The sequence below is a fragment of the Terrapene carolina genome, unplaced genomic scaffold, assembly GCF_002925995.2.
Source record: "Terrapene carolina triunguis isolate 2854851 unplaced genomic scaffold, T_m_triunguis-2.0 Scaffold210, whole genome shotgun sequence".
NCBI classification, from domain to species: Eukaryota; Metazoa; Chordata; order Testudines; family Emydidae; genus Terrapene; species Terrapene triunguis.
The window spans coordinates 11,770,687-11,796,121 of record NW_020664561.1 but is presented as its reverse complement, the minus strand read 5'-3'; the positions used below and the strand labels follow the sequence as shown (position 1 = coordinate 11,796,121).

General features: G+C 43.6%; 1 protein-coding gene across 3 annotated transcripts in view; it reads left to right on the top strand.

Annotated features, from left to right (window-relative positions):
* LOC112105863 (tyrosine-protein kinase ABL2) overlaps positions 1–25,435 on the top strand; it is a 79,469-nt gene that overhangs the window by 27,497 nt on the left and 26,537 nt on the right. The window contains exon 1 of one of the 3 annotated variants that reach the window (XM_024198852.3): positions 11,310–11,481. The exons of 1 other annotated variant lie outside the window; for it this stretch is intronic. In XM_024198852.3, the coding sequence (XP_024054620.1) occupies positions 11,379–11,481 (103 nt within the window). In that variant the 5' untranslated portion in view covers positions 11,310–11,378. Of the gene's footprint in view, positions 1–11,309; positions 11,482–24,693; positions 24,803–25,435 lie in introns of those variants that run through there. One more of the 3 variants, XM_024198850.3, reaches the window with a different exon arrangement.

Below are 25,435 nucleotides of genomic sequence, written 5' to 3'. Positions count from 1 at the left end.
CTGGAGCATAGATTAAGAATCTGACTAAATGATGTAGTGGTTCTGTAATACTGGAAAAGTGTCCTCTAGAAGCTAAATTGACCACCAGACCCCAAATGAACATTCTGTCAAAAGGCGGCCCCAGGCTTGGGTGCCCTTTTGCAGTAGCCTGTGGCACAGCAAGTTTGCCTGCCTCAGTTCTTTCTTAGTCTGGTCATAAAAAGCATAGTCTCTCGCATTGTCCAATACTAAGACCCACTTCTGGGCATAATTCTTGTAAAAGGACAGTAGTTTGTAGAAACCTCATGGTAAAGCCATTCTTCCAATTCCCACAGTAACACTTAACATACAGGGATTTTTCCATGCTCCTCTCCAGGAACACCATTTCTAAGTCACCCACCTGTGACTCCAAGAGCACTCATCTCCCAGTTCCTTTCTGCACTTGTTCCAGGGCTCCTCTCTCCCAGCCACCCACCTGGCACTGGTTCTCTGTCTCAGTAAAGACATCAAGCTAACCCCTCCACTGGTCTCCTAGTCCTCCCCCCTTTTCAGCCTCCCAGCACCAGCTTTCCAGCTCAGGAAGGTCACCAGATTAGCCCTCTGGTGGTCTCCTAGGCCTCAACCTTTGTCAGCCTCCTGCTCAGGCAAGTCATCAGGCTAGGCCCTCTGCTGGCTGCCTAGCCAATTCCTCCTTATTCCCAGAGAGGACCTATAGAGCTTTCTGCAGCTTCCCTATCTCTCCCAGGCAGCTCTCACTTGCCCCTTTCCTTGGTCCTCCAGTCTGTGCTCTCAGGCAGTGCTCACCTGCCATTCTCTTTCAGGCAGCTCTGTCTCTCCTGGTTTCAAACAGCTCTCACCTGCTGTTCTCCTCCCTCTGAGGTTAAAAGGAGTCACTAAGACCCTAATTGGGGTTCCACTGACCAGTCACAGGAACACTAGCCTCTTCTCTCCATGACACTCCCTCCCCTAATTTAACTGGAAGGATTGACCCACATTTTATATATTTGGCTCAGACTAGGACAGAAAGTCACTTTATATGTGAAGAACAAAGTCAAGCTTGTTCATAATTCTCCCTAGTTATCTTTATATACTATACCTGTCAATTAATTAATACATTCTAATTGGGTGAGTCAGTTTCAGTTTTGCCTTTAGAGTACACACCTGTACTCTATTAAATGTTGAGTGTCATCCTATCATCTCTTTCTCAGTGCTGCATTTTTCTTTTGTTGGCACACTAACTAAAGCAAACATCATAGTGCCAATGGTCTGAAGTCAGTTGTGGAACAAGGAGGCTCCAATATTAGCATTAGTAACATGTTGATACACCAACTGTCACTGTTGAAAATCTTATTTTAGAAATACTGGTCTCTTTCAAGAGAAATAAATTGTCACTTTTTATGTTGAAACCCACTCTTTGAGACATAGAGCAGAGGGAGAGGATGGGAAATAGGACTAGACAATTCAGATCTGCAACTAAATTTTTATCAGGGCAGAGCCAACTTATAATCTAATCATTCTCAAAAAATGAGTTAAATGGTTTCAGATACTACACGTGCCCATTGCCAATTTTTGTGGAGATCTTTGTAAATCAGCTTCCAAGTTGCTTTTAATAGCAGCTTCCACAGGACTTTCATACTGCTAGAGTCACATGACACGTTTGCAGCAACCAAAACCATCCTTCTTTTTCAACATCCTTGAAACTCAAACGTGGCTGAAGTTAGTGACAGATAATTATAAACATAAGTTTGTGGGGGAATAGGAGACTTTTTCTTTTGTACTGAGACTTTGCTTTCATAGTTTTATTTTAGGGAAAGAACTTCCATAGCCGTTATAGGCTCATAAAAGCAGGGATATTCCTTTTCCTTTTACCTGTGGGGTGTTTTTTGTTTTTTTTAAAGATATGTTTTCGTTCAAAAGGAGTTATTTTGGGGAAGCGCTATGGCCTGTGATAGGAGGTCAGACTAGATGATCACCATGGTTCCTTCTGGCCTTAGAATCTAGGAACCTTCCTTCACTTTATTTTCCCCACACCCTTATAGTGATTCTATCAGTTGCCACTGTACCACTGCCAGCTTTCTTCAGATTTAAGTGTATGCATCACTTTAATTTAGGAATTGATTGGTTAGATTGAATCCATTGTAAATGAACAGGGGATTTGATGTTCTGCATTACTATGGCTGAATCAGTATGAGTGATGGCTAAAGGGAGTGTCTGTGGAGCTGTCATTCAAGCTGAATTAGGGAAAGTAATTTTACACTTAAATAAACAGGTAAAAATTGGTTATTAGGTTTGATTTTCTGCCACAAATTTCTTGCTTCTATGGGCAAAACTATTAAATTAATCACTTTCTAAAAATAGGGAGAATTTCTACTGCTGCTAACAATTGTTCCACTGGTTGCTGTGCGTCACTTACACCTGATCTCCCTTTGGCGGAAGAAGGGATAGAGTTTGGCTAAATTGCCAAGTTTGAATTTGATGTCAATAGTGAAAGGATATACTAGCCTTGATTAGTCAGTGCTTGTGAGTGTGGTGATGATTCTCTGTTTAGCTAAATGCCTTTGATCAATATGACTTATAATTTTCCATATTACTTAACTTTTCCAGACTCCAGATCTTGAAGCTCACATGTTTATTGAAATTACTGTTCACTGGCTCATCAAAAAGAAAAACACAAAAATGTGTGGTGTTTATACTTTGTTTGTAGAGGTAGGTTTATTCGGAGATATCATTTAACTCACATTTCCCCTATGATGTGCTGCTAGAATGTGCTATCTAAAAGCATTGGGAGGCCAGAGGTGCTTAATAACAAAATTTTTATTGCAGTGTTGACTTAACAGTATGCTGACATTTAATTTGTAAACAGTAGGAACTCTGCACACTTCTGGCAATGCTGAGGCTCAGCAGGAAGCGCATAGTTATTCTAAAGAAATTTTTAACTGAACTGTTTCACAAAGCATTAGAACAACTTTCTATTATAAGCTAAAGGGTCCATTATATAGAGGCTGTGTACAATACTGGCAGTCAGAAGTAATAGGTTCTGTTTCTGGATCTCTCACTGACTTGCTGCATAACCTTGGGCAAGTTGCAACCTCTGTACCTCAGTTCTTCATTTGTAAAAAGCTAATAATTCTTAGTTGTCTCAAGGGAGTATTGTGAAGCTTACAGAGCATTTACAGGGTTAGATAAGGTGCTCTAGAAGTGCAGAGTGTTATTAAAAATATGTTCTAGAACCAGGGTTCTCAACTGGGGTTGCAAAAAGATGTCAAGAAGCTTGCAACTTCCTTGCCCTTCCAATGCTGCTAAATGAGAGAGTGGCCCCAAGGCAGCCCCAGCATGGAAAAGGTTGAGAACCACTTGTCTAGAACTAATGAGTGGGTGAAAAAACAGCCTGCTTTCCTGAGTCACATCCTTGAGGAGGGCTAGACCTATTGGAAAAAGATAGGGCTTTTTGGACAGAGACCACTGCCACAAGGAAAATGTCATAATTCATGGAAATGAAAAATCTTCTCCCAGATATAAAAAAAAGAACAAAGCTGCTTCTTGAGATCAACAAAATATCACTAGATGATACAACTACCCCAAGCAGAATTTAGTCTCTTAAAATGTAAGACGTGTCTTATAAAGCTGTTAAATAGTCAGATGATTCACATAGTGAACTGGAGCTAAAATATGTCAACACCCACTTAAGATGCTCATCTTGGACAAAACAAATCTGTTTACTCAGAGTTTGAAAGGAAGTTAGTGTGTTCTCTAACAGTGCTAAAGCTTTAGTTGCACAACTAAACAGTTCTTTATATCAAGGAGGAAATTTTGTTCTTGTGAAAAATCTTGTTCAATGTTCCTGTCATCTTGGAATTCCCAAGTTCAACAGAGCCAGATTGACTTCACTGCGTGTACTGAACTGTGGTCCCAAAGGAGGTACTTAGAAGAAGTGTGGCTCATTCTTAAAGGAATACAATGCAGCCCAGTGTAATCCAAGCAGTCAGCTGTCTTGCCAAACCTGTGTAGGCATGCAACAACTGGGAGTCTTGTTTTATGGAGAGGGGAGAGAGCAAGAGAGGGGTTGCAGGGAGGCAAAAAACAGCCAGACAATCTTAGAAAAAGCTTAACAAAACAAAAGGGCTTAGTAGCAAAAGCAAATGCTACCTTGCATTTCAAAACAGTGGGTAAAGTGCTTTCTTCGATATTTCCCTCCTCCCTGTGGAGGGGATTTAGCCCTGGCACAAAGTTTACAAGTCTAACGTGCTTAGCATCATATCAATTAATAATTTACAAAACTGTTTCACAGCATGTCACTCTTGCTGTAGGGATTTTATACTGGCTCTATCTGAAATGTATGTAATATAAAATTACCTGGGTGATCCTCCAAAGCAGTACACTAACTTGGATGTATCTGCCATACAGATTTACTCCATGTGACCAAAGGAAGCCTTCTCCTTTTAAGGAATGGCATGGCTTAATTTTCTTAGTATTTTCCCTAGATATCTTGATGAATAGGGTTTGTTTCGGTCTATACTTGCCATCAAAGAGCATTCAGAACCAGTTCACGTCTCCTGTTGTCAGCAACTAGTACATTTGCTAGTTTACACAACGAGAGCAAATCTCTTTGAGTATGTCTGTACTGCAGTCATAGATTGACATACAGTATAGACAATCAGTATAGACTGACATATATGTGTATATATGTCTATACTGCAGTCACAGCCTTAATCTACCTAGCTCGGGTCCCAAAGCAGTGAAGCTGTGGCAGCATGCGCTTCAATATGGGGTGTACAAGCCTGCTCAGAACACAGGGTAATTATCCTTTGTTTATCAAATGGTAGACATGGTGGAAGCATTAGAGAAACAGGTCGCAGGCATTTTTATCCTTTTGGGGATCCAACTCTGCTCTGAGCAGATTTAGATGACTTGGTAATAAAAAGCCTGTGCCCTGAAAGCACTTCTTTATTATTTATATACCGAGAGCCTCTCCATATGCTTTGGGTATCCTTGGCATAACTTAAAAATTCAACAAAATAATACCCAACCATAATGAACCTGCAAGTCAATATAAATTATAAACACTACCACTGGTAGACAGCTTCATTGGTTCTAGACCAGTGGTGGGAAAAATGCTATAAAAAAGGCCTCATACTTCATGTTGCATTGCTTAGGACACTTTGCCTGTAGTCTCTCTACAGAAAAGCAAAGTCTTTGTCACAATAAAGTCCACAGAGGTTGATGTCACAGCCTAATTTCATTTGGAAACTAATCTTACTTTTACATAGGAAAAAGGAGGAAATGGATTGTTTTACTCAGCAGCAATATTAGACCTCCCAGTGGGAGTTTCAAACTCTTCCTCTTCCTTCCTCCTTCAGAATACATGGAAAATGAGTCATGAGAGGCAGCACACAAAGACAGACATAGTACTGATGGAGGTTAGCCTGGCCTCCTGTTACAAATAGCTGACACTGCCTTGCCCAATCCTTTTTGGCATCCCTGTCACACCACCACAAACGGTGGCAGCAAGGATAGTGTTTAAACAGCTATGTGAAGAACTGTGTGGGCGAAGGTATCTTTAAATAACTAAAAGTGGTCTTATTCCTTGACGGTGTCAACATGAGTTGTTATTCCATCCTACTGAACAGGAGAAGTGAGCTGAATGTAATTCTGAATGTTGCAGATGTAAGCAATGAAGTGAGATCGTTTTCTGCTGTTCAGAGCTTTCCTAATCTACACCAGAATGAAACTGACCTGATTGTCAGTTTTTACTGCTTCCATTCAAATTTCAGTGGGAAACGGTGAGATTGGCAGGAATCAGGTCATTTTCATTATGCTGATGTTTGAGGAAACTATGAGCAGCAGCAGAGGCCAGGTGTGGAAGGATGGGACCTAAAACCTGATTTGGGGGGGGGGAAGAAGAGTTGGAATAGTAATAAATATTGTCCCCATCTCCTTGATTTAGCTAGGAGGCTCTGGGGTGTGAGAGGAACAGATAATGCTGCTTCTTTCTTCCAGTTTCATGAAGAGTCTGGGTTGGGGGTCTTCAAATTTATCAGGCTGGACACTGTGAAAAATGAAGCCTCCAAGCAGGGTTCAGGGTCAGCACCCTAGCAGGAAACTTACCAGGTGCTTCCCAGCGAGTAGGTGGGGTGGGCGAAGTGTTTGGCTAATAGGTTTAATCCTTGGCTAAAGTGTGTGTGGGGAAGAAATTGGGTAAATTTTTTTACACTTTGTGGCCTCATCTACACTTAAGTTTTACTGATATATTTTTAACCAAACTAGCTATACCAGTAAATGCTCTAGCGTAAATGCAGTTATGCCAATATAAAGGCACCTTATAGCAGTATATTTGATTCCCTTTCCAGTCTCTGAATAAGGTGTAAGCACTTTTATACCAGTATAACTGCATCCACGCTAGAAGGGTTTTACCGCTTTAACAATACTGGTATAGATAAAGCAGCACAGCTTTCTAGGGTAGACAAGGCCTGGGTGGATGGACTATTTCAGAATAGAAATAGGATATATAGAGGGACTTTGGAGAAAGAATGAATGAGATAGAGACAGAAAATATATGGCAGGAGGGAAGGGAAAAGGGATAGCAGGAGATGTGGCGATCAGAAGAAGGGGAGAAAAGACAGGAATGATGCAGGAAGAGAGACACCTGGATTTATTATAGGAAAGAGAAGAGGAGAAAGTGGAGTAAAACCAAGAAAGAAAAGTTCTTTATCACAGCAGGAGGAATACAGAAAGGGACATTTCTTACATTATCAGTCAACTTTCTGTTGAATAAATTAAAGCCAAATACAGTATACAATAGAGTACTTAACTGTTCTATTTTCTTAAACTGCAGATGGTTGACTGTTACGACCTTAGTAGTATTGATAACTCTCATTCTGGTTATTAAGCTTAGCATCTTAGTTAGTTGGTGTTGTGTAAACAATACTTAAAATTTTCACTCTTCTGACAATTGGAATCACAGATGTGGTGAACCATTTCATCTCTAATTCAGAGGTGAATAGGAAGGGGTTTGTATTGTCCCACTTTGATAAGCTGTTTTACATTTAATATAGCTCCTGTCCTCCAAAGACCTCAAAGTTCTTTATAATCATAGATTGATCCTCATAACCCCCATATGAAATAGGAATTGTATTCATTTTACAGATAAGTATAAACTGAATTACTAGAAATTTTGTTGCCTAAGGTCACGCAGTGAGTCAGTGGCAGATCCTGGATATATTGTGGGCATATGCCTTTTGATGAATATAGGAATTCCCATATGGATTCAGACAAGTGGACACTCTGATCCACTATCCTGTCGCTGGAAAGGGCTGCATTCTTCAGAGGATAGTGCAAGAAGCACTGCAATCGACAATTGTGGAATAATCTGCTTACAGGGTTTCTTCCTTATCCCTATCAGTGATTATCTTAAGCCATACAACTTGAGTTTACACCTCTTTGGGGGTGGCAGAAATAAATCCTTGTTAGTTTTGTTGCCTTTCAGTCATGGAATAGTCACATGTTCTTGTTTTATAATAAGATAAATCTGGTATTTGTTTGCCTTCACTATGCCATTCACTCTTTTGTACACCACTATAATTTCTCCTCTCTAAACAGAAATCTTTCTATGCCTCTTGTCAGGGTTCCCTCCCCACTCTGAACTCTGGGGTACAGATGTGGGGACCCGCATGAAAGACCCCTAAGCTTGTTTCTATCATCTTAGGTTAAAAACTTCCCCAAGGCACAAATCCTTTCCTTGTCCTTGGACGGTATTGCTGCCACCACCAAGTGATTTAGACAAAGATTTCAGGAAAAGGACCATTTGGAGTTCCTATTTCCCCAAAATATCCCCCTAAGCCCCTTCACCCCCTTTCCTGGGGAGACTTGAGAATAATATACCAATCAATTGCCTTTAATAAAAGTACAGACCAGACCCTTTATTTTTAGGACACTAAAATCAATTAGGTTTTTAAAAGAAGAACTTTCTTTTACTTTTTTCTTTATAATAAGCATCTCTGTAAAATTAGGATGGAAGGTAATTTTACAGGGTGATAAAAAGATTTAAAACACAGAGGATTCCCCTCTAGGCTTAACTTCAAAGTTACAAAAACAGGAATAAACTTCTCTCTTAGCATAGGGAAAATTCACAAGCTAAAACAAAAGATAATCTAACGCATTTTCTTGGTTTACTTACAATTTTTGTAATCTTAGATGCTCGTTTTAGGTATGTTTTTAGGAGATGGTTTTTTCCTGCCTTGGTCCCTCTCTCGTCCAGCGAGAGAACAACAAAGAGAGCACAAACAACCCCCCCCCCCCGATTTGAAAGTATCTTCTTTTCTTATTGGTCCTTTTGGTCAGGTGCCAATCAGGTTATTAGAGCTTCTTAACCCCTTACAGGTAAAGGAGGGATTTTATGCTACCCTTAGCTGTATGTTTATGACACCTCTAAATTTTATTGAACTTCTCTGAATCCCTTCTATTTCTACTATATCTTTTCCAGGTGAGGGTATACCCTTGACTTATATAGTGGTGTCATTCTATTTTCAGCATTGTTTTCTATCATATTCTTTATACTTCATAAGATTATCTGTCTGCCTTTTTTTTGGACTGTTGTTGCACATTGAGCAGGTATTTTAATTGAGATGTCCACAATGATGCCGAGATCTTTTTCTGAATGACTACAGTTAATTTAGAACCCAGCAATGTTCATGGGTATTTCAAGTTATTACCTCCAGTGTGCATTACCTTGCATTTGTCAATACTGAATTTTATCTGCATTCATGTTTCCCATTCATTTAATGGTTTGTTAGCACCATTTGAAGTTTAGTAACGTTTGCAGATGACAAAATTATTTAATTTATCTCAGCGTTCATCCCCTTTTCCAGATCCTGAACTATAATTAGCAACACTGGTTCTAGCATGTAACCTTCTGGATCCCTATTGTTAAAACATTGTACCGTCTGAAATATTGATAATTTATTCCTACTTTCTAGCTATTAATCAGTTAATGACATATGTCAATAATTTACATAAGAGCGGCCATACTGGGTCAGACCAAAGGTCCATCTAGCCCAGTATCCTGTCTTCTGTCAATGGCCAATGCCAGATGCCCCAGAGGAAATGAACAGAACAGGTAATCATCAAGTGATCCATCCCCTGTCGCCCATTCCCAGCTTCTGGCAAACAGAGAATAGGGATGCCATCCCTGCCCATCCTGGCTAATAGCCATCGATGGACCTATCCTCCATGAATTTATCTAGTTCTTTTTTGAACCCTGTTATAGTCTTGGCCTTCACAACATCCTCTGGTAAAGAGTTCCACAGACTGACTGCATTGTGTGAAAAAATACTTCCTTTTGTTTGTTTTAAACCTGCTGCCTATTAATTTCATTTGGTGACCCCTAGTTCTTGTGTTTTGAGAGGGAGCAAATAACACTTCCTTATTTACTTTCTCCACACCAGTCATGATTGTATAGACCTCTACTATATCCCCCCCTTAGTTGTCTCTTTTCCAAGTTGAAAAGTCCCAATCTTATTAATCTCTCCTCATATGGAAGCCGTTCCATACCCCAATCATTTTTGTTGCCCTTTTCTGAACCTTTTCCAGTTCTAATTATCTTTTTTGAGATGGGGCAACCACATCTGCATGCAGTATTCAAGATGTGGGCATACCATGGTTTTATATAGAGGTAATATGATTTTACCTCAGACTTCATGACCACCTAATTAACTTAATAGCCACTAACAAGAGATTTTATCAAAGGCTTGCTGAAAGTCCAAATTGTCAACTGGTTCTCCTTTGTTTAGTTGACATTCTCAGAGTTTTAATAGATTAGAGAGGCATGATTTACTTTGTATAAGTGGTGCTGTCTTGTCTCTATCATATAATTATCATTCTATTTTTAATTATAGTTTCATCCAGCTTTCCTGATATTTGAAAGAAGGCTAACTGATCTGTGATTCTCAGAATCACTTCTATTCAGCAATAGGTAAAACATTTACTGTCCTCGAGCATTTAAATGGCTGTGTTTTGTTAGAATTTCAGTCACTTCAAGTTCCACCTCAAGTCATAGATGTATCCAGTCCTAGTAATAATTTGTTCTTAAGTTTATCTATTTGTTCCAATACTATTACTTTTGATACTTCAATTTCTGGTGGTACCTACTGTTTATTACCTCAAAGAGTAGATCTTGGAGTGGCGTCTTCAACATTTTTAGGGGTGAAGAGCAAATCCCAACTCATTTCATTTCTTTGTCCTCCTCCATTGACTCCCTGCTGGGCCTGGTAACAGTGTTAATATTTTAGTACATGTAACTGGCAAAGAAACAGTCCAGAGTTGGCATCTGATTAATTCTCTGTTCACCATCTTTTTTCTGTGTTCTCTGTGTAACATTGATTACTTTTAACATACACAATATCAAGCATCCCTTTTTGTACCTGTTTAAGTTCTTTAGTGAAGCTTGCTGGGCTAAGAAGCTGTTTCACTTACACCTCCAAGCCAGAAAAGAAGACCTTTTTTCTGAGCTCATGTAATTTCAATGAGTGCATTGTGTCCCTAAGTGCTGGGCGCAAAGGCATGGTGAGTAAATACTGCTGCCAGCAGATTTGAAAAAAACAAATGCAGTGACATAAGCCTGAAACTGAAAAGCTGTCCAAGTTGAGCTATGAATTCCCCTCTTGCAGTCTGGGTGCTATTGATACCTTGGACATTTAGCAGCTGCAGGAATCAGGCTTGTGAATGGAGTCCCTTGTCTGTATCAACTGAGCCAATTAGAAGTGTCTTGGTTTAGCCAACGGGAAATGACACTGCAGCCAGTACCTAAATATAGTATGTACGCATGCATATCTGTGATTACATACACACTTTCTTCCACTCAGAAGGTTCTCTCAGAAACTGGAGAAGCCAGAGAGACAGAGCTGGCACAACTATAACTCTCAGCATAAAAGAAGACTGAGTTGTTTTGCTGTGAATATCAGATTCACAGCGTGAGATCTCAAGCTCTAGACATGAGAACCAGAAAAACCCTTAATGCTATTGCCTGGTCTGCTCTCATTTTTATGGGGCTGAGGGGCAGGAGTATTTACGCTTGAGCTTGTCATTTCTTGGAAAGAAAGGAAAAATTTCTGCTTATTTGCTCTTTCAACATAAATGCATCTGAAGGAGTGAGGGGCATGAAAGACTTCACATTTAAAAATATTTTTCTTGTGTTTAAACAAAAAAAGTATTATGAAATCTGTTTTGGTCAAACAAAGAAAATAGCTATAATCTTGAACAGCATGTGGCAGCTGGTGCTACACATATGAGTTTTTGGAAATTTTGTTAAAGCCAGAGTGTGTTGGTGTTTCCAGTGACTGCATAGACTTGGTAGTTATTGAATATTCATTGTGGTTTGATGGAATTGAGCAGTGAGTCCTGCGCTAATGAGCATCTTGGGATTGCGTTTAAGAGTTAAACTGATGTACTGGAAATTCAGATTGTATCAGCTCACCTGGGGAACTTTGCCCTCGGAATATCCTCAGAAAGGTAAGCAGTATTGCCAAACCCTAACATTAAAAAATCATCAGTCATGCCTCAAAAAACCATGAGATTGACTTTAAAAATAGTATTTGGGTATTATTTCCTTTCTGACTTTTGAGACTTTAGCTCATGTTTTCAAGCCTTTCTCTGCAACCCTGAGGGCTAGAAACTTATCTTAAAAACACAACAAAAACAAGAAACTGAGTTTTTAATGCAGTCATGCTATTCCAGGAGTTTGGACTTTAAGAAAAATACCAAACATTATAGGAGTCATGATAAAATCATGAGTTGGAAAGAATTACTTCACATCACTGAAATATGACTTGGAGATCAAATAGTTTGGGATATTCTCTGAGGGTGTGAATAGCTGCTACTTGACATCTGCAGAACAAACTTACTTTGCCAGGTAGCTATTCTGTTAGCATCGATGGTTCTTGCTCACTTAATCTTAGGTGGGTGCATTGTTTTTCAGATATTACTTTCGCAGTAAAACTAGTCTGTCTCCTCCCCCAAAATTGTTTCTAGCTGTCATTCTACATGTTTGATATTTCTGGAAATGTGTATTGGCACACAATCTTTTCCAGAATTGTGGAAGGTTCATTTGAGCCACTTTGAAATAGATTATACAATTGACAACCACTTGACTTTTTGGTAGTAAGTCTCCCTAAATGACTTATACCTTGGAATTCTGTGGACGAGGATGTGTAGCTCTCACCTGCTAAAAGTGACTATTTTTAGCTTCCTCTTTCCCAAGCTCCCTGATATGCAGAATATCACTTTGAAGTTATAAGTTATCATAATTTAATATTTGAAGATGCACCCTTGCCTAGACCTCCTTACAATTCACACTTGCTGAGAGTTAGGTCATGTCTACACTTACCAAGGATCGATGCTGCTGCGATCGATGCATCGGCGGTTGATTTAGCAGGTCTAGTGAAGACCTGCTAAATCGACTGCAGAGTGCTCTCTGGTTGACTCCAGTATTCCACCAGAACAAGAAGAGTAAGGTAAGTTGACGGGAGAGCATCTCCCGTAGATGCAGTGTGGTGTAGACACCCAGTAAGTCGACCTAAGCTACGTCGACTTCAGTTACGTTATTCACGTAGGTGGAGTAGCGTAACTTAGGTTGACTTACCCTGTTAGTGTAGACAAGGCCTTAGTGGAATCTGTTCTGCTAATGGGGATGTAGCTATACTAGATTTCTCATCATAAGTGTGTACACAGTTCCTCAGCTATCTTTCAAGCCTGTGTGTGTCTTCATATTGCCTTTTACCCCAACTTATCATTGTGTCTGTAGTTTTGCTGCTGCTCGAGTGTAGTGGTAACATAGATTTGCCATTATGAATTTTCTCAGCTATCATAAAGCAGGTCATTTTTGCAAATATCCAAGATACTTTATCTTTGTGAAACCCAAAGAGCAAGAACTGCAGGTGGGCCATGTTTGCTGCTCTCTTTCCTCCCACCCAAGAACAGCCTTCATTATTGCATATTAATAGTCATTTTTAGCTATATTTTTTACCAATAATATTGACTTTTTTTTCCTTCAATCATTCTTATGTCTCTGATAGCCCTAAAGATATCCCTCCTCTAATTTGTTATTGGGTTAAAGGTGTTGGATGGAACTCCTTGCAGAGTTTAATTGGCTTGAAGGGTAAAGTGAGTGATATGCTTTCTTCTTCATGGGCTGATCACATGGTCTCCATAGCATTCCCAGTACACCTCCAACATGACTTTCCTACATGGTAGTGGACACACCACTATTAGATTACTGGGCTAACTCTCTAGTATTTAAGTGGAAGTCTTTTATGTCATCTTAAAATATATTTTAAAATTGAAATAAAGCCAACTTCTCTAGGTGCTTTTATTTTAACAATTCACTCCTTTCCTCTCCAGGGTGCTTCAAGGTGACTGGTGTTTTTAGGGAGAAAGATGAAGTCTCTTATACTGTAACAGTAAATGAACTACCTCCACTCAGATTATAATTTAAGAATTCCTGTCCTGGAAAAGAGCAATGGGTCATCTAATCTGCAGTTGAGCCTCTAAAAATGGCAATGCCAAATGTTTCAGTGCAAGCTGCAATGTCTTCGTAATATATCTAGTTGTTCGCTAGTGAGCTATAGAGGGATTTCCTTCCTGACTTTAGCTGGTGAACAATTTAAACCCTAAAACAGAGATTCTCAAACTGTGATCAGTGGACCACCAGTGGTCCGCAAGCTCCATTCAAGTGGTCCGCGGATAGTTTCCTCTAAGGTGCGCGCCTGGGTGGCAGCACAGGAGAGAATAAAGGGGCACCCACCTAATTAGTGAAGACACGAAGGCATTGCTCCACTAATTAGGTGCCTCGACCCTGGAGAAGACGCACACGTAAGGTGAGGTGGTGGCCTTGGGGGGAATAGGAGGTAGCTGGGAGGTTGCAGTAGGGTGAGAAGAGGGGGTGGAGGGTATTTGGGACGTCCAGGGTTGCAGCAGACAGAGAAAGAGGCGACTTTCCCCAGCTCCAGGGCTGCTGCTGACGGGGAGAGACTGCCCTCCTTCCTAGCTCTGTGGCTGCTGTGGTTTTGGGGGGCCCCCCCTTCCAATCCCCAGCTCGGGGGCTGCAGCGGCGGGGACAGGAGAGGGAGAGACCCCCCCCCTCCTTCCCAGCCCTAGCTCGCAGGCTGTCGCAGCGGGAGAGAGAGGGCACATCCATTACATTAGAAAGGTAAGACTGCTGATGTTAAAATATGAGTTGTGTGCTTTTATTTGTCGAACAAAAAAAAATTTTTTTTTTTTTTTTTTTTTTATATAGCGCTTTTATCCAAAGCACTTTACAATAGTTAGCTAATGGTACAAACAACATTTGGAAAGCTCATTAAGTGGTCCATCGAGACCCTCAGCAGTTTTCAAGTGGTCCACGAAAAAGAAGTTTGAGAACCACTGCCCTAAAACATCCAAATTTGATGATCTGTAGGTTCTTTGTAAGAGCCTGATGTAAGTCTGGCAGATAGAATGTTGTATTTGGTTCTGGGCACTTTGAGTTCAGTAGTTGTCTGGAATTGGGGAAAAAGTAAAAAATGATGTGTGCCACAAGGATGATATGTTTCAGAAACATCGAAAGGGATGCAGGGGCAAGGTAAAGAATACATAAGTCTACAAATATTTGGAAGGGTATTGACAGAAAGGAGAGAGAGGAATTCAGTCTAGTGCAAATGTGTACAATTAGGAGTAATGAGATGAAAAAGCTTACCTTCGCTGCCAAAAAGGTGTATTTTTTTTTTTTTGTCAAGATAGCTATTGATGTAAAATCCTAGTGGAGACAAGGACCTGTAGTGTTTACCTTAGGCCTGGTCTACACTACGAGTTTAGGTCGAATTTAGCAGCGTTAAATCAAATTAACCCTGCACCCGTCCACACAACGAATCCATTTACTTTGACATAAAGGGTTCTTAAAATCAATTTCTGTACTTCTCCCCGACGAGGGGAGTAGTGCCGAAATCAACATTGCCATTTCGAATTAGGGTTAGTGTGGGCACAATTCGACGGTATTGGCCTCCGGGAGCTATCCCACAGTGCACCATTGTGACCGCTCTGGACAGCAATCTGAACTTGGATGCACTGGCCAGGTAGACAGGAAAAGCCCTGCGAACTTTTGAATTTCATTTCCTGTTTGCCCAGCATGGAGAGCACAGGTGACCACGCAGAGCTCCTCAGCACAGGTAAGCATGCAGTCTGAGAATCGAAAAAGAGCACCAGCATGGACCGTACAGGAGGTACTGGATCTGATCGCTGTATGGGGAGAGGATTCCGTGCTAGCAGAACTACGTTCCAAAAGATGAAATGCCAAAACATTTGAAAAAATCTCCAAGGGCATGATGGAGAGAGGCCACAATAGGGACTCAGATCAGTGCCGCCTGAAAGTTAAGGAGCTCAGACAAGCGTACCAGAAAACCAAAGAAACAAATGGAAGGTCTGGGGCAGAGCCACAGACATGCCGCTTCTATGCTGAGCTGCATGCAATTCTAGGGGAGGCCGCCACCACTACCCCACCCCGGACGGTGGATTCCGAGGAGGGGGTACTCTCAGCCGTGCCTGAGGATTTTGCGGACCGGGAAGATGAGGAGGAGGAGGACGACGACGAGCTTGCGGAGAGCACACAGCACTCCGTTCTCCCCAACAGCCAGGATCTTTTTCTCAGCCTCACTGAAGTACCCTCCCAACCCTCCCAAGGTGGTATCCCAGACAATGAAGCCATGGAAGGGACCTCTGGTGAGTGTACCTTTTGTATATATAAAACATGGTTTAAAAGCAATAGTTTTTTAATGATTAATTTGCCCTGAGGACTTGGGATGCATTCACGGCCAGTACGGCTACTGGAAAAGTCTGTTAACGTGTCTGGGGATGGAGCGGAAATCCTCCAGGGACATCTCCATGAAGCTCTCCTGGAGGTACTCCAAAAGCCTTTCCACAAGGTTTCTGGGCAATGCAGCTTTATTCCGTCCTCCATGGTAGGACACTTGACCACGCCATGCTAGTAGCAAGTAATCTGGTATCATTGCATGACAAAGCCTGGCAGCGTATGGTCCCGATGTTTGCTGGCATTCAAGCAACATCCGTTCTTTATCTCGCTGTGTTATCCTCAGGAGAGTGATATCGTTCATGGTAACCTGGTTGAAATACGGGAATTTAATTAAGGGGACAGAGGTGGCCGTTCCTACTGGGCTGTTTGCCTGTGGCTGAAAAGAAATCCTTCCCTGCAGTTAGCCAAGCGGTGGGGGGGGTGGGTGTGCGCATTGGCGCTGCGCTTTTCGCGTTTGGCTAGCAGGGCTCTTCCCTGATACCAGCCATGCGGTGGGGGGAGGGGTAAAGCGATCATCCCACAGAATTGGATATGGGGGGGGGGTTAGTTTGGTTTCTGCTGCTGCACGTTAACATTGCAGCACTCAACGGGCTTTGCTTGGTATGGGAAAGGAGGGCGCTGCTTTTATGAAGGTTGCAGAAGCCGAAAGACAACGGCTTACCATGGCCGCATGCAAGCCGAATTCTGTTGCCCGGCCCTGCGTCTGTGATCTCTAACACCAAAGCCGCAGGCACTCAATATAAGATGCAAAATGCGACCTTGTACCGAAATCACATGTGCTATGTAATGTGAATAGTGTTGTTCACCGTGAAAGAGTATAAGCATTGTTCTGTAAAATGTATCTTTTTAAATACTTCTCTCCCTTTTTTCCCTCCCGCAGCTGCAAATTTTTCAAGCCTCCCTCCTCCGTCCCGAAGGCTATCTCAGATAAGGCGGTGGAAAAAAATGCACACGAGACGACATGTTCTCAGAAATCATGCAGTCGACCCGCGATGAAAGAGCTCATCTGAATGAGTGGAAGGACACGGTATCAAAGTACAGGAAAGCTGCCAATGAATGTGAGGACAGGAGGGATGAACGTGAAGAGAGGAGGGACGCTCGAGATGAGAGGTGGCGGCAGGAAGATCAGAGGAGGCAGGATGCAATGCTGGGGCTGCTGCGTGATCAAACGGACATGCTCCGGCGTTTGGTGGAGCTTCAGGAACTGCAGCAGGGTCACAGAGTGCCGCTCCAGCCCCTGTATAACCGCCCTCCCCAAGTTCCATAACCTCCTCACCCAGACGCCCAAGAACGCAGGCGGGGGGGGGGCTCCGTGCACCCTGCCACTCCACCCCAGTGGACAGCCCAAGCAAAAGGCTGTCATTATTTTGAACTTTTTGAAGTGGCCTTTTCCTCCCCTCCTCCCAAACCCCACCCGGCTACCTTGTCAGTTCTCTCCCTATGTTTATAATCAATTAATAAAGAGTACATGATTTTTAAATGATAGTGACTTTATTTCTTTTGAAAGCAAGCTTTGATCAAAGGGGGAGGGCGGGTTGCTTACAGGGAATGAGTCAATCAAGGGGGTGGGTTTTCATCAACGAGAAACAAACAGAACTTTCACACCGTAGCCTGGCCAGTCATGAAACTGGTTTTCAACGCTTCTGTGATGCGCAGCGCTTCCTGGTATGCTCTTCTAATCGCCCTGGTGTCTGGGTGCGTGTAATCAGCAGCCAGGCGATTTGCCTCAACCTCCCACCCCGCCATAAAGATCTCCCCCTTACTCTCACAGCGATTGTGGAGCACACAGCAAGCTGCAATAACAATAGGAATATTAGTTTGGCTGAGATCTGAGCAAGTCAGTAAAGTGCGCCTGCGACCCTTTCAACGTCCAAATGCACATTCTACCACCATTCTGCACTTGCTTAGCCTGTAGTTGAACTGCTCCTGACTCCTGTCCAGGCTGCCTGTGTATGGCTTCATGAGCCATGGCATTCAGGGGTAGGCTGGGTCCCCAAGGAGAACTATAGGCATGTCAATATCCCCAATGGTTATTTTCTGGTCTGGGAAGTAAATCCCTTGCTGCAGCCGTTTAAACAGATTAGTGTCCCTGAAGACGCGAGCGTCATGAACCTTTCCCGGCCATCCCATGTTGATGTTGGTGAAACGTCCCTTGTGATCCACCAGTGCTTGCAGCACCATTGAAAAGTACCTCTTGCGGTTTATGTATTAGCTGCCCTGGTGCTCCAGTGCCAAGATAGGGATATGGGTTCCATCTATCGCCCCACCACAGTTAGGGAATCCCATTGCAGCAAAGTCATCTGCTATGACCTGCACATTTCCCAGAGTCACTACCTTTGGTAGCAGCAGCTCAGTGATTGCTTTGGCTACTTGCATCACAGCAGCCCCCACAATAGATTTGCCCACTCCAAATTGATTCCTGACTGACCGGTAGCTGTCTGGCGTTGCAGGCTTCCACAGGGCTATCGCCACTTGCTTCTCAACTGTGAGGGCTGCTCTCATCTTGGTATTCTGGCGCTTCAAGGCAGGGGAAAGCAAGTCACAAAGTTCCATGAAAGTGCCCTTACCCATGCGAAAGTTTCGCAGCCACTGGGAATCGTCCCACACCTGCAACGCTATGCGGTCCCACCAGTCTGTGCTTGTTTCCCGGGCCCAGAATCGCCGTTCCACAGCTAGAACCTGCCCCATTAACATCATGATCTCCAAAGCGCCGGGGCCCGCAGTTTGAGAGAATTCTGTGTCCATGTCCATGTTCTCATCACTCTCGTCGCCACGCTGCCATCGCTGCCTCCTCCTCGCCTGGTTTTTCAGGTTTTGGTTCAGCATAGACTGCACGATAGTGCGCGAGGTGTTTACAATGTTCATGACTGCTGTCTTGAGCTGAGCGGGCTCCATGCTTGCCCATGGTATGGCGTCTGCACAGTTCACCCAGGAAAAAAGGCGTGAAACGGTTGTCTGTCGTTGCTTTCACAGAGGGAGGGAGGGAGAGGGGGGCCTGACGACATGTACGCAGAACCACCCACAACAATGTTTTTTGCCCCATCAGGCATTGGGATTTCAACCCAGAATTCCAATGGACGGGGGAGACTGCGGGAACTATGGGATAGCTACCCACAGTGCAACACTCCGGAAGTCGACGCTAGCCTCGGTACATGGACGCGCACCGCCGAATTAATGTGCTTACTGTGGCTGCATGCACTCGACTTTATACAATCTGTTGCCAAAAATCGAATTCTGTAAAATCGGCGTAATCCCGTAGTGTAAACGTACCCTTAGTGTGGCTGATCAAGGTTAATCCTGTATTCCCACCTGAAGTTTTCCTCAACTAGCCACACTGAGGTAAAGACTACAGGGCTTTGTCTCCACTAGGATTTTACATCAATAGCTATTCCATTTTACATGAGGACAGCCATCTTAGTGTAAAAACATCAACAAAAAACAACTTTTTTGCTTCCCCCACATCCCCAGTCTCTTCACCTCAGCATCACTCCCCTTGACCTCTTCTCCCCTTCAGCATCCTCTGTCCCTTTAGCTCAGGGGTGGGCAAACTTTTTGGCCTGAGGGCCACATTGGAGTTCTGAAACTGTATGGAAGGCTGGGTAGGGAAGGCTGTGCCTCCCCAAACAGCCTGCCCCCTGCCTCCTATCCGCCCACTTCCCACCCCCGACTGCCCCCCTCAGATCCCCCCACCCATCCAACCCCCCGCCCGGCTCCTTGTCCCCTGACCGCCCCCTCCTGGGACCCCCCACCCCTAACCGCCCCCCCGGGACCCCACCCCTTATCCAACCCCCCTGTTCCCTGATTGCCCCCACCCCTTGACAGGCCTCCTGGGACTCCCATGCCTATCCAACCGCCCCCTGTCCCCTGACTGCCCTCCAGGACCCCCTGCCCCTTATCCAACCTCCCCACCCGCTCCTGGGACCCCCTGCCCCCATCCAACCACCCTGTTCCCCGTCCTCTGACTGCCTCCCAGGACCCCCCTCCCCTTATCCAACCCCCCCTCCCTGCCCCCTCCCATGACCCCCTGACCCCTATCCAACACCCCCTGTCCCTTGACTGCCCCCCAGGACCCTCTGCCCCTTATCCAATCTCCCTGCCCCCTTACCATGCCACTCAGAGCACCAGGACTGGCAGCCGTGCCGCCCAGCCAGAGCCAGCCACGCCGCCACACTGCCCGGCAGGAGCTCGCAGCCCCCCTGCCCAGAGCGCTGGCGGCACGGTAAGCTGAGGCTGTGGGTGAGGGGGGACAGCAGGGGAGGGGCCGGGGGCTAGCCTCCCCGGCCAGGAGCTCAGGGGCCGGGCAGGAGGGTCCTGTGAGTTGGATGTGGGCCATGGCCGCAATTTGCCCACCTCTGCTTTAGCTGATGCCCTCATATCTAAACCCACCACATAAATAAATAGTGGAACTGATGTGTTTGCTGCCATCACATTGTTCATTCTGCTTGTGTGTTCCACCTTTTTCTGCACCCTTTGCCTGTCTTATCTATGTTGTTCCACGGGCTAACTTTGCCTTTTGTCTTCTCCATGTGTGCCTTGAAGGAAAGAGTGCAGTCTAGCATCACTTCAAGGTAGACAGGTTTCCAGAAGTGGGCAAGTGATCCCCACATTTCAGATGATGATGAGTTGCCTATTGGCCTCACAATTCCGAAAATGGAGGAGATTCACTTTTGTTTTTCTGGGTTTGCACAAAATTGATTCTTGGTGTAATAGACTGAGGCCTGGTCCACACTAACCCCCCAATTCGAACTAAGGTACGCAAATTCAGCTACGTTAATAACGTAGCTGAATTCGACATACCTTAGTTCGAACTTACCGCGGTTCAGACGCGGTCCACACGCGGCAGGCAGGCTCCCCGTCGACTCCGCGGTACTCCTCTCGCTGAGCTGGAGTACCGCAGTCGACGGCGAGCACTTCCTGGTTCGACTTATCGCGTCCAGACCAGACGCGATAAGTCGAACCCGGAACTTCGATCCCCAGCCGCCGAACTAGCGGCTGGGTGTAGACCAGCCCTGAGAGCCCCAGACAGTGCCAGTGTTAACATAGCTTCAAGCTGGGCAAGATCTTGGCTTGGGCAGCAATGCATAGTTCATCAGCATAGATAAAACTTCTTGTGCCAAGATGGATTTGTTGATCATTCACCTAGGTGTTGAAAAGTATTGGCGAGAGTACACTCCTTTATGGTTTCAGTGAGTGCTAATTTAGATGCTACTGATGATAGTTTTGATGTGAACATTAACTATTTCACTTCTTAGCAAAGCATGTAAGAAAGGAGGAAGTGTTATATTTATGAAGAGCTACACTTGTTTCCTAAAATGGGGAGTTGAAATGGATTGGAGATCTGCCAGTTAACTTGTGTAGGCCTCTAACATGGCTGAGATTTAGAGGGGCACAGTTGGTTTCATTTTCCTGAGGGGTTTCCCTCCGAAAAACTTGGGAAAAACTGGAGTATAGTTAGGGCCCTTCATTTAACAATGGCTGAAGTGTTGAATGCCTTTTTTGTTTCAATTTCCACCAAAAAAGTTAACAGTGATCGGATGACTGACATAGTGAAACATCAGTGTAAACAGGATTGGATCTGAGGCTAAAATAGAAAAAGAACAATTTAAGAATCCCTTAGACAAGTTACATGTCTTCAAGTCAGCAGGGCCTGATGAAATGCATCCGAGAATACTTATGGAACTGGCTGAAGAGATCTCTGAGCCATTACAGCTCGTGGAGGACGAGAGGGACACTAGAGGACTGGAAAAGGGCAAATATAGTACCTATCTGTAAAAAGCGGAATAAGGACAACCTAGTGAATTATAGACCAGTCATCTTAACGTTGGTACCCGATAAGATAATGGAGCAAATAATCAATTTGTGAGCACCTAGAGGAAAATAAGGTAATAAGTAACAGTCAACATGGATTTGTCATGAACAAATCGTGTCAAACCCAACTAATGTCATTCTCTGACAGGATAGCGCCTTGTGGATGGGGGGAAGCAGTCGATATGATACATCTCAACTTTAGTAAGGCTTTTGATACTGACTCACATGAGCTCAAACAACCTAGAGAAATATAGCCTAGACTAATCTACTATAAGGTGGGTGCACAACTAGCTGGAAAAAACCCTACTCAGAGAGGAGTTATCAATGGTTCAAAATCGAGCTGGAAGAGCATATTGAGTGGGGTCCTGCAGAGATCTGTCCTGAGTCCGGTTCTATTGAATATCTTCATAAACAATATAGATAATGGCATAGAAAATACATTTATAAAGTTTGCAGACGAGACCAAGCTGGGAGGGATTGCAAGCACTTTGGAGGATAGAATTATAATTCAGAGTGATCATGATAAACTGGAGAAATGGTCTGAGTTAAGCAGGATGAAATTCAGTAAGGACAAATGCAAAGTACTGCACTTAGGAAGGAATAATCCATTGCACAAATACAAAATGGGAAATGACTGTCGAGGAAGGAGTACTGCAGAAAAGGATCTGAGGGTTATAGTGGATCACAAACTGAATATGAGTCAACAATGTAAAACTGGCACGTGCGCGCCTCCCCCCCCCCCCCCCCCCCCCCCAAAAAAACACCACAAAACAAAACAAACCATCATTCTGGGATGTATTAGCAGGAGTGCTGTAAGCAAGACGGGAGAAGTAATTCTTCCACTGTACTTAGCACTGATAAGGCCTCAACTGGAATACTGTGTCCAATTCTGGGCACCACACTTCGGGGAAAGATGTGGACAAATTGGAGGAAGTCCAGAGGAGAGCAACAAAAGTGATTAAAGGTCTAGAAAACATGACCTACAAGGAAAGATGGGGGGGGAAATGGGTTTATTTAGTCTGGAGAAGAGAAGGCTGAGGAGGGACATAAGACTTCAAGTACGTAAAAGGTTGTTATAAAGAGCAGGGTGACAAATTGTTCTCCTTAACCACTGAGGACAGGACAAGATGTAATGGGCTTAAATTGTAGCAAGGGAGATTTATGTTAGACATCAGGAAAAATGTCCCAACTGTCAGGGTAGTTAAGCACTGGAACAAATTACCTAGGGAGGTTGTGGAATCTCCATCTTTGGAGGTTTTTAAGAGCAGGTTAGACAGACACCTGTCAGGGATGGTCTAGATAATATTTAATCCTGCCTTGAGTGTATGGGACTGGACTAGAAGACGTCACAAGGTCCCTTTCAGTCCTATGATTATTGATATTTACTGATTTCCCCTTAGCCCTTCAATCCAGAAAGTTAAATAAAAATCACAGGCCCATCCACTTCTTTTGCACAGTGGGGAGGGAGCAAGACAGTCAGGGAGCCAGATTCTGGCAACTAAGACTGCCCAACTGCTGCAAGAAGTGGAAGGCTGCACCCCATCAGCAGTGACTTCCCATGGCAGACAGAACCCCCTCCTGACCTCAGCCCTTTTAATGCAGGAGTGGATGGGGCCACTCTGAAGGACTTGGATCAGGAAGGGACTCTGTTTGGCAGGGGAAGTGGACAGGGCTCTATGGGGTGGTCTCAGCTGCCAGGAATAGGCCCCTGGCCCAACTTGTTACCCTACTGCGCAGCTACAGCAGCCCCCAACCTGCAGTTACCCTTCTCTGCAAGCAGGAGCTGAAGGCACAGAGCCCTGTCCTTTTCCCCTGCTGGACTGAGCCTGCACAGGGGAAGCAGGCAGGGCTGCGCTAAAGGGCCAGCAGGGTCAGGAGGGGGCTCTGTCTAACAACGGTTCCAGTGCTCAGTGGCTGCAGCTTTCCACTCCCCTCCTGACTGGCCTTTTAGCATGGCCCCATCCGCTTTCTCTGAACAGTGGCGGAGAGAGATGGGAAGGAGTTGTGTCCTGGCAGCTGAGACCAGCGAGCTGCTGCAGGGAGCGGAAGACTTCCTCTGCTGCCAGATGGTTATTACACTTCCACGCCCACTGCCCTTTGGTTTTGCTTTTTACCAATTTTCTCCCATTTTTAAATTTTTTAAATAAAAACCCACCAGTTCCTGGGGAATTTTAAACAAAAACTGAAAAGGAAGGGCCTTAAGTATAGTAAGTTTCAACTCCTTCCCCCGGCCGGTTAGTTTCTCTTTTGCTGCTGTTAAATCCTTACAAACATCAAAAGGAATGCAGAGAAACCCTTATAAAAATTACAGGAATTTCAAAAATTCCTTTTTAAAGGCAACTCAATAAACTGGTTTGTTTATTTAAATTAGTCAATTTAAAAATAATCAGTTTGACAGTGGTCCTTTGAAATAACATAAGTGATCTGACTTGGATATTCATAAACAAAAAATGTAGGTTTACTGTGCTGTTTATACTTTGTCTTTTTAAAAGGTATGAGTTAGGACCAGAATGTCAACAGCAGCACATTTTTATCACTGATTATCAGTTCTCTAGCTTTTGTACATCTTACTCACTCTTTTAATGTTTCTTTAATGTAGTTACTTGTCATTTCCTGTAAATAAAATAGCATATGAGCAGTTGCATGTGGTGTGGAAAATGATTCAAGCTGGGTGGCCCCTTAAACTGATGACATGGTAGATCATTTGGATGAAAGCTAGCAGTTTCCTTGGAGAAAGCATGATTCTTATGGTCTTAATTTGCTAAACCTAATGGAACAAAGACTAACTTCCTTGATGCCAGAGATGTTTCAACTTGGAATCCATTCTCCACCTCCTCCTCACACTGTCCACAGCGCACTGGGAAGCTCCACCCTTACTATACTTCTAGCAATAGTAGCTAGATAGAGCATAAAATGTATTTTCTCAGTGACGACTCCTCTTGCTCCTGGAGTGAAGCTTTTCCTATTGGTTCCCAGTCATGTGAGTAATAATCACATGGAATGACTTGTGCTGGGAGTGGAATTCTAAGACTGCTTGTGTCTAGCAGTTCCTTTTGCTTGCTGTTGAGCACAGTATGATCCTGGGAACGGTTCTACTACAGTCCAACAGTTATGGCAAAGAGGAGAACCTGCTTTGCTGTCTCTGCAATGAAGCCTCTGATTCTGGTTTATCTGATTTCACAGGTATGGTGCATGGAAATGCTGCACAGCACCCCTTCATGCCTATGTTGCTAGGTACACTGAATAGAGGACTTGAAAGGGAACAAAAGTCTCTTTCTTCCTTGTAGTACAAGATCAGTTATAGGAAGCCTGAGGATTTCTGTTTTTGTAAAGTTTTTTTAGAGGATCATTAAAACTTGTCATATTGAACAGTTATACAGATTTTATTTCAGAGGAGGAGAGAACTTTAGTGTTTGGTCTGATTCTAAAATATCAGGTTTAGGACTTTCTTTTAACTTTCTGTTCAGTCTTGTGCCGGACGAGAAGTAACAGTAGCATGGGGAAAAAGTACCTTGCAAATTGGCTGAACGGGAAAGTGAGTGTGCCAGGAAGGGAGTAAATTCTGTAGTGGGAACAAAGAACAGGAAGAGGAAAGGGATGGATGAGACACAACCTTTTTCCTTGATCAAAAATGATGTAATTAGTGTGTAAGAGAAGTGATTTTCTAGATTGTAAATCTTCACTCTGGGGGAGACTAATGCAGTAGTACCATAACAATTATTTTATGATGCAGCTTAAAATTAAAAGGATCTAGAGTTTAAAAACTAGACGTTTCTAGTTTGGTGCCCTACCGTGGATCTAAATGTAGGGCTTATG